At 31.1% G+C, this 10,361-nt stretch overlaps 1 protein-coding gene and 1 long non-coding RNA gene across 5 annotated transcripts; both read left to right on the plus strand.

Moving 5' to 3' along the window:
• Positions 1 to 275: 275 nt before the first annotated feature.
• Positions 276 to 1,554, plus strand: LOC130743641 (uncharacterized). Its single transcript, XM_057595876.1, has 5 exons — positions 276 to 338; positions 513 to 780; positions 1,040 to 1,162; positions 1,245 to 1,329; positions 1,407 to 1,554. Exons 1-5 carry the CDS (start codon positions 276 to 278, stop codon positions 1,552 to 1,554), a joined length of 687 nt encoding a protein of 228 aa, XP_057451859.1.
• A 1,596-nt stretch (positions 1,555 to 3,150) lies between these two features.
• LOC130743405 (uncharacterized) lies at positions 3,151 to 6,581 on the plus strand. 4 transcript variants are annotated; one of them, XR_009021469.1, is made up of 4 exons: positions 3,151 to 3,344; positions 3,424 to 3,790; positions 3,943 to 4,596; positions 6,151 to 6,581. It is a non-coding gene; the product is annotated as an uncharacterized LOC130743405 (long non-coding RNA). The 4 variants fall into 4 exon arrangements; XR_009021471.1 differs by having other exon boundaries at positions 3,152 to 3,344; positions 3,424 to 3,577; XR_009021468.1 differs by having other exon boundaries at positions 3,424 to 4,596.
• Positions 6,582 to 10,361: the final 3,780 nt, after the last annotated feature.

Here is a 10,361-nt window from a genome sequence, read left to right on the forward strand (position 1 = left end):
TCAAATGTTAGGATATTTTCGACTCAAAATTTAAGATTTATTCATCTTATTCAATTCAAATTCAATTCGAATATTCAGTTTTGTAATCGGAATCATAAGAATTACTATAATACTCGAATAAAAAGTCAAGGGTGTATTCTTTGCACTTTTTCTTTACATTGTGAGCCACACTTATCTGATTTTTATATAAATCACCTAATGCTATTCTTCACCATCATCAGTCCTTTCATCATCCACCAATTAATTAGCTTTGAAATATACTTTGCTCTGATCTCATGGCAATTGACGATGTCGCCACCCTCGATGCCTCGAAGGAGAATTGGACTATTGTGGCAAAGGTTATTCGTTTATGGCATAGTCCGAGCTTATATGGCTCAAAGCTTCCATTTTCCATGGACATGATTCTTATGGATGACAAGGTATATCACTTTTTATTATAATCACCATGTTTTAAGTTAATTTTTTTGAAATGGTTGGTAAATCTCTTATGTTCTCTTATTGTTAAATTTCAGGGTCATAAGATTCACGCTTCGGTAAGAAAGACTCTTATATACCGATTCCAATCTTTGCTAAGTGAAGGTCGGGTATATCATATTTCATTTTTTGGTGTTGGTGAAAGCGGTCGTGACTTCCGTCCAACCTCGCATCCATGGAAAATCAACTTTGACATTCATACTTCTGTGAGATTGGTTCCCAACAAGGCGATAAATTTAAGCCCTTATTCTTTTGTGCCACTCTCTGATATAATTTCTAAGGACCTTGATACATCTTTTCTTATAGGTATATACTCTTTTCAAATCTTTTTGCTTTTAAATCACTACTCTAAAATTTGGATTAATGTTTTTTTGATTGAGCAGATGTAAAAATTCCCACTGGTGCAACTGGTGGGCAAGAATTTGAGAAAGACGGGGAAAAACATAAGAGAATTACTATTCAACTTGACCAAGATGGGTACACTCTTGACTTTAAATTTTATTCACATTTTTTCATTATTTATTATTATTAAATCATTTTTATTTTTTCCTAAATTTTTAAATAGGGATAGGGTTGAATGTGCCTTTTTTTGGCAAGTATGTTGCGAAAATCGTAGGTTATCTTGCATCGGGAGATGCAACAAATACTGTTGTGGTGGTGCAATGTGCAAAGATCAAGCCTTTTAAAGGTATTGAAAAGTTTGATCTGGTGTCGAATGATCAAAATTTCGTTGCGCATATTATTTTCCTTTATTCTAATTTTTTTTACAGGTAAGACAAGTCTCCAAAATGTTTATGGGGCTACAAAGGTTCTTTTTAATCCTCGCATACAAGAAGCTGCCACTCTCCGAGCTCGGTGAGTTTTATTCTAATTTTTTAAACCTCTTTCATTTTTTCTATTCATAACAAACTATGAAATCAGCTATCTTCCAGGTTCTTGGAATCAAATGATATTGCTGCACAAGTGATTAGCCCGCTGCAGGACTCGGCAGAAAAATCTACCCCTGAAGATGATTTCCTAAAACTTAGTGATGGGAAAACCATTGAGCAACTCAAAGATTTTGCTGAGGTATACTTTTGACTTTACAATTCAATAATAATTTATATTCCATTCATTTTTAGTTACAACATATATTACACGTTTTGATTTACACATTTAATTTAGCAGAAGTCCTATTGTGTTGTTCTTGGTACGATTAAGTATATCGCAGAGGGTATGGATTGGTATTACCCTGCTTGCAAATGTAGCAAGAAGATGAATTAATTATTTAGACACAATTATTAATATTTAATTTTCTGCAATCTTTCATTCCTTTTAATTATTTGTGGTTCATAGTAGACAAATTAATTATTATTCTTTACATATTTAAGTATTATTTTTTATTTTAGAATAAATATAGAAAACGAAATGATGACCTAGATCAGATTCAAATTGGGAATTTAGTTAATGTATTATGTTTTTTTTCCCATTAATTTAAAAAACGAAAATGATTTATTATTCCTTGCCTAATTCTGCTTTAAATATTGGGAAAAACTTTGGGCATTAATGTTTGATTGATTCCAACCCATAAAAAAAGGATTTGGTTAATCAATGTGATAAATTGATAAATAATCAGTATTACCTTAATGATGTACAAATTTTCGTTTTTTTATATATTTATAAAAAACTGTATTAACACATTTTTTTTCCAAAATCCAATCTCTCTATTATTTCTTTCAGGTTAAAAAAAAATCTGGAACAAATCTATTTTAGAGCTTCACTAAGGAAACCCATTTATGTGTCAATTTTTTTAAAAAAATGTTTTATCTATGAGTATCACGTTAAAAATACTACCATTTTTTAAAAATATTGCAAATTTGATTACAAAATTTTGGTAAGTATGATTAGAAGGAAAAAATTGCACTTGATTAAATGCATTTTCTTTCTAATATTGGAAAAAAAATCTCAATATTTATCATTTAATATAAATTTCTTATTTAATTTAATTTCCGTATTTCATTTAATTTTCTTATTTTAGTTAATAGTGTAGATTTTAACCCAACACTCAATATTTTTTAAAAAAAAATATTAAGTAAAATATTGAGTGTATATTCGTAATCATTAATATATTATTCCCAAATTAATCACTTCATGAACCCATAGCTGCTATTAATTTTCAGTTTTAATTTCGTAAAAAAAAATCCGTGATATTCCATACACTTTTAAATGAATTTAAGAGGATTAATTATTTATTATGAGTAGCATCATTCTCTCCATTATCAAAGATTTTTCAAACTTATAGAAATATGAAAGCATTAAATGACTTTTAAAATAAATTAATACCAGAAGATTCATACCTCTTTTTAAATTATTTAAAATGGAAGTAACTACAATTATGGACGGAAAATTATAGCATCTTAATAATATATAAAGCTCATCCACCAAAGTGGGCCACATTGTTATTTAATTTCCACATGTTTTCATTTAATTGGCTGTTATTATTGAATTTCCAAATGTCCTAATCTTATTAGTCCACATTAGTTAGTTTTCATTGGTCCAAATTAATAGGTCAATAAACCAATAAATAAATCATTAAATACCACATGTTTATGCAATACGTTTTCAACACCAAATTTGAGCGTGAATCATCATTTGCATTTATTTTTAATGTTTATAAATGGAAATTTTGACAAAATTATTAACATAAGCTGCATTATAATTAAGGCATTTCCGTTCCTTCCTCTCTCAATCTCTCATTTGCGTTCTTACCTCTCTCTTCTAAAGCTTCTCAGCTGTAGCGCCGTCGCCACTCCGATCATTGCAACCTCCCTCCTCTCCACGGCGCGACGGCAACGACTCAGCTATTTTCATCTTGGGCTTAATAGATTAAGGTATTTAGATTTCTCAATTGATTTAGGGATTTAGATTTCTCATTCAAATTTTTGATTAATTTCTTCTTTTACGACTCAGGTATCTTCTTCACAAGCGGTTAGATCTTCTCTTATCTTCACCCTGGCTGCCCTCATCGCCATCTCTGGTATCTTCAAGCCGTATTTTTATTTTTTTGCTTTCCAGATGGTTTCTCTTTTCTATCTGATTCATCTGCAAGTTAAGCATGCTCACAGTAAGTCATAAATTCAAAATTAAAGTGAAGCTTTTGGATTTATTTCAATTCAAATGATTTTGGAACTGCCACATTGTGCTGCCACCATGGTCCTTCAGAGCCAAGTCCATCTCTTCTTCCCTAATTTTGAAACTGCTTGGAGGCTGAAAAAGGAATCCCATTAATTTCTCCTTTTCATAGTTACTCTTTCATTCAGTTACATCTTCAAATTAGGTGATTTATTTATATGCTTTCAAGATAGAAATTAATATCAACAATTTATTCCTGTTGCGTGAATTAAGATCAGCCAAGATATGCTGACCTGCAATTCAATTTGAATTTGAATAATAAATGTCTCTCTAATTATATTTTGTTTGTTTGCACAGGTACCTGAATTCATGCCCCTAGCCATTAACATGCTATTTCAGTTCAAGGCATGTATGAAAAAATGTTGAGTTTCTTTGAAAATATATGAGTTATGGGATTTGGCCTTAACAGATGACAAAGATTTTGCCTCACCTTTTTCCCTTTAGTGGCTGCACCTGCAGCAGATAATTTGACATGTTACAGGCTGATATTCCATGGTGGCAAAATATGATGATGATACCTCATTTGTAGCAGCCAAAGGTTGTGATATTCCATGGTCTGTTTACAACGTGGGGTAAAATATATAAAGAGCTGTCCATCGTCCTCTTTGTAATATTCATATATATAAAACACTTTATGTTCCAATTTTTAAAACTTAGAAGCATGTCTATGATGAGACTTTTGCTCTCTGATTTTTTTTTCTCTTTTGTTTTATCTTAGCATTTTTTGTAAGAACAAGTTTCATAAAGTAATTGGTTGCTGGTAGTCCTGAAGAACGTCACCTATTGGTCAATGAAATGCTTGGCACCTCTGATGAGAATGAGCCCTTTTACAGGTACCCTTTCAACTCTTATTGTTCGGGATTTCAGTTTTACTGAGGTTGGAGATTGTCTGCTACTCAAACACATATATCAAATCACTTTTTTGTTTGTTTGGTGGTCTCCCTTCATGAAGTGAGTACTAATCACCTGTCCATATAGTTCAAGTTCATTTATCACTCATACTTTTATTCAACTTTGGTTTGATGGATGATGGATCGGATCTATCATTCTATCCTCCCCTTTGTTTGAGCAAGTATTTGAAGAATACAATATACCACCTGAATCATCATATGAACCAATATATCCGCTTATAAGAATAGTTATGCACATGCCCTTCTCTGACATGTGACCTGCCCTGAAATTGCTTTTCCCATGGTTTTGTGAAAGTCTCTTGGATATAGATAGCTTTACTTCATTGCAATACTGCTGCCCCTTATTATTTTTAAAGTGTGATATAGAATTTTTACCAGTAGAAGCAGTGACTGAGTTTGAGCATTGAGTATTTGATGTACCAATTATGAGTTCGAGCATCATTTAACTTTTCTGGATAGTGTTTGACATACAGTCTGTTATGGACATCCTTTCTTTGGGCCTTTGTTGTTAGAAAAGTTAGAATGTAATGCATTTGGTGAGGTGTTTTCTACTCATGCCAGTTAAGTAAGCATGCCAAGTGCAATGTTCACAAGTCATAAGCTGATTTTTCTATTTGATAGTCAGCATAGCATTCCTTGGAGTTTTCCACTTAGTACTGAAAGTTGAACAGAGACTAGCCAAAACAAGTTTAATAGTGGAGGGGAAGAAAAGCAAGCTTCATCACCTGCAATTTATAGACATAATAATTATGTCTGATTTTATGCATGACACTTTGATAAAGATGAAGATATCTCTGTACAGTTTCTATTGATGTAAATATAGCCCTTGCTTTATACTTTTCTAGAATTTTGCTTAAACTTATGGTTTGATTTAGATTAATAGATGAGTGCTACTTTGACAGTTTTTTTTTTGTTTGTAAATTTTCATTATTTTTTAGTTTTCATATCCTTTCCTTTATCATCGCAGCTCTCTAACACAATATTAAAGAAATAGCGTTGGACCCACTTGCATGATGTTCTGGTGTTGTACTTTAGATAATATGTGCACTGAAAATGATAAAGACTCTCTAATTTGATGTTCTTCATGGAATTGATAACTTAGTATTGTTTTTTTTTTCTTGATTCAGTTCTTATAGCTTTAAGATTAGTGTCTTGGTTTCAAATTGACTTTTTCTTCTATAGAATTTATCGAATAGTTACCAAAATGAGGTGTCACTTTATTTGACCCACAACTTTCCTTTGCTTCCATAGTAGAGACTAATATCTTGCCTTGATTGTGAATTTATGATTTTGAAAATGATCATACTACTTGACAGCATGACTTTCAACTGATGCTTAGGTGTTTGGAAGACAGTTAGCCACCCACCGTTCATGAAGTGTACTTGGGTTCAATTTAGTCCAAATTTCATACCTGCTCTTATTATTAGATCTCATATTAGAACTCAATGCCATCTAATTAAATGTATGATAAATGTTTTTTATTACTTACGAATATCATTTTATGCAAAGTCTGAAGATCTGTTTTTTCTTTTTGCTCTAATTCATTCTCTTTGACGCATGATTATTGAGTTTAACCAACATTTGGTCTTTTCAGATTCATGAGCTAAATATGGACACGAAAATTTCATTCAAGGCAAAAGCTAGAACCAAAATGCTATTGGAAGATGCTATCATATAATTGTGTATTCCTTTTTCTATAGGTGTGCCTCTATGTTTAAGTCCCACGGGTTGTCCTCGAGTGATGATTTCTTTTCTAGCCTATAAGCAACAAAATTTGTGTTTAAGAAAGCTCAACTCTTCAACCCAACATTTCCTGCCAGCAAAGAGAGGATGTTTGGTATCCGCCAAAGAACAATCGTAATAGAGATATTAGAGCAAGCTGATAGAAGAGTCTTTTATTGGGGAGGCGTCTCTTTCTCTTGCGATGACATGAGGATGAATTTTGTATGAAATTGTTGTACATATAAAATGGAGGATGACTTTCATTTTTCATTCAATATAGAAATCATATTTAATTATTTATTATTCTTTTTTTCATGAATATTTCATATTACTCTTACTAATATTTAACTAATTTTTTAACATTATTCTTTTCCAAGAAGTTTACTAAGTAAGCGTGACGAAATTCTAACTCTCCTCAATAATATGAGGGGGAGCAAGAACAAATACAGAGGAACTTTTTGTTTTTTTATGCATCATCACTCTCTTCACCACCATCGAACTCATTTGGTTGCTAGGTTTTCACCTTACAGCTACCGAGGGATCCTTCTTCTATCTGAAGAAAGAAATCACCAACAATGGTACCTACACCAAAGATTTGACTGCTCTTGGAATTGACTTAGTAAAAGTATTCATAATTGACAACTCTCATCAAGAATTTCCTTGCCCTCTATCTTCTTTATTCATTTCTTTATTGCATATCAAATTGTGGTGTTTTATTAGGTGTTATAATTTATTACACTTAATAGGAATTTACTTTAAACTGCCAATTTTAGATAATATATATGATTTTATTTTTGACATGCATAGATTAATGTTAATATGCACTAACATAATTATACAGTCTACTTTTGATTTTATTGAAATTAAATAATAAAAAGCTCTTATGGGGAGGAACAGTTTAAAAAAATACATTAATGTTAAAACTAATAGAAAAGTAATTTTTTATACAAAATAAAAACATTTTTCATAATTTATTTAATAATTTTAAAATTATTTTTTTAAACTAAAAATTTTAAAAGTAAAATATAAATGAAAATATGAAAATTTGACAGTATAAATATATCGTGGGGATATATATATATATATATATATATATATATATATATATATTTGTTACAAGTATTATGTTTAAATTACACGATAAAAAAGTCTCACAAGATAAATTATTTTAAATGGAAATAATTTAATGTAAACATATTTTTAATTCAAATTTAATTCACTAAGTATCTTTTTCATTATTTTTAAAATAATTTTACAAGTAAATATATATATATATTAATATATATATCAATGTACGGTAATATGATGATGAAAATATGTCGTGTGGAGATTAAAATATATTAATACATGCATAGTCTATATTGTTTAATGTTAAATTACAAAGTTAGAATCTATTAAGAGGAGTAACATTTTACGAGAAGATATTTAGATTACAAAGTCAGACGCGAGTACATAGAAAAGGAATCAAGACCACTTTTACCTCATGTATCTGTAAAAAGCAATTTGCTACCTATTGATTTAGTAAACCACATTTATGAATTCCAAATACTGTGCATTAGATTGAGGTTTATTTAGATTTTTTGAACTGCCTATGTTTTAAATGTGGAGTTGTGCATTCAGATAGTATCGGAAGCTATGGTTGCCTTAGAGAGACCATGGATAAAATTGGCTATGATTAAATTTGAAGGACTCTCAACTAAGGGTTTGAGACTATAATCTAGGGTGCCGGTGAAATATCTATCGCCAATCATCATTGCACAATCCATTGGGGATATTTTAGCTTTTAAGGGCAAAGGGCTTGATACTAGCGCACACGTATCCTAGAATGAGCCGTTGGTTTGCAGTCGTTAGATGTTAGACAACACTGATGTTGTTGATGGCAACATGAGGCTGGATTCTTTATATTGATGGACGTAGATAATATCAATGAGCTTGGCTCCAAAATTATTGCATCCTATCATGCTAATTCTTTTAACTTTATGCATAGGATTTTAAATGAAGAAATGAGACGAGGAAAAGGCTGGGATAAAATTTATGAGCCTTTTGAACCCCATAGCCTTTTGAGCCTATGAGCCTTATATAAGTCGAGAGAGTGTTTGTCTTGCCAAAGCAAAAAAATTACACCTATGAATCTGATGTAAGAAAGAGCAATGATAATGAATATGATGAGCGCATTATTGAAGTATTTTTAAGTTCAAATTTAACTATGTCATGCCAAATTGATGGATTATAGTTGGATACATGGCATTACCTTTTTTCACTGTTGGTGGAACTACTTAAACAAATTTATATTAAGTTATTTGAATAAATTCATTAGTGAAGTAATTTAGAAGCTGTACGTAGCACTCTCCTCTTTCTCTTTTTCACGGTCAGTTGTACGTAGCACGCTCTAGAGTACGATCAAAGAGGGGACATTAAATTTGTATATTGTGTGATGCAAGAAACATACAAACTTCTACCTTGAATGTAATGTATAAGGAAGTTTTAGGTAATGTTTGTTGTATTTTTTTTGGTGCATAGGAAAACTAATATTTGTTGTATTAAACGAACATGTATTTACTTATTCTTTTTTACTAAATAAATTATCCAGTATACGTATTGGAAATTTTTACTATTAAACAACATAACTAACATGTAAGATATATACTAACATGTTTTCTTCAACAATAAAAAAGATACATACTATCACAATTTATATAAATTTAAGTTAAATCATTCATATATATAAAAAAATGAACAATTTATAATTTCCGTGCAACGCACGGGTCATCACACTAGTACATTATAATCATTAATAAATTATTCCCTGCTGTGAAAACAAAAATAAATTATTCCCAAATGTATTACCGCATTAACCCATTGCTTACGAAGGTATAAATGCTTTTAAATAAACATAATTAAGGCACTACATAATCCTTCCTAATTTTTGTTGTTTACCAACCTGATGTATACTGATACATTGTGCTATCATTGAGATCTTCGTATAGAGGATGAAGAATTACAGAACTTATGTATGATTGAGATTGAAAAAATATTGCAAGGCAATGGAAGGTCTCTCAAGGAATTTCCATGTTTACCATACTCTAAATTTTCAGAAATTCATAATTTTGAAAATAGATTCGTTGCAGATGAGTTGAATTATAATAGGGATGAAATGGTAAAGATTCAAGATGAATTAGTCAGTTCTCTTACTTCGGAGCAAGAGATTGTTTATAAGAACGTTTTGGATGTTGTTTTATCTGATAACGGTGGATTCTTTTTTCTATATGGTTTTGGAGGAACTGGAAAAACATTTGTTTGTAATACATTATCTGCTGCTTTGCGTTCAAGGGGCCTTATCATCTTAAATGTGGCATCTAGCAAAATTGCATCGCTATTGTTACCTGGAGGTAGAACGGCTCATTCAAGGTTTTCTATTCCTATTTCAATAAATGAGATATCAACCTGTAATCTTCGTTAAGGTTCCCCAAAAGTTGAATTATTGAAAAAAGCAAGCCTAATTATTTAGGATGAGGCACCTATGTTAAACAAACATTGCTTTGAAGCTTTAGACAGATCTCTAAATGACATTATGAAGACTCAGTCTACCCATGGTTATGACATTCCATTCGGAGGTAAACTTGTGGTACTAGGAGGCGACTTTAGACAAATACTTCCATTTATTTCCAAAGGAAGCCGTTCTTAAATTGTTGGTTCAGCTATCAATTCTTCATATCTGTGGAAGCATTGCAAGGTAATGAAGTTGACTGTTAATATGAGATTGCAAAATGCTACATCGACTTCTTCAGCAGCAGAAATAAAAGAGTTTGTAGATTGGTTGCTTCAAGTGGGAGATGGTACAGTTAAAACAATTGATGAGGAAGAAACACTTATTGAGATTCCTCCAGATATTCTTATTGAACAGTGTAAGGAACCGTTGCTTGAATTAGTTAATTTTGCATATCCGAAACTTGCGCATAATTTGCAAAAAAAATTCTTCTTTCAAGAAAGAGCGATCCTTGCACCAACACTTGAAAGTGTAGAGGAAATCAACAACTTTATGTTAGCAATGATTCATGGTGATGAAACAGAATATTTGAGTTG

The sequence above is a fragment of the Lotus japonicus genome, chromosome 3 (genome assembly GCF_012489685.1).
Source record: "Lotus japonicus ecotype B-129 chromosome 3, LjGifu_v1.2".
Taxonomy (NCBI): Eukaryota; Viridiplantae; Streptophyta; class Magnoliopsida; order Fabales; family Fabaceae; genus Lotus; species Lotus japonicus.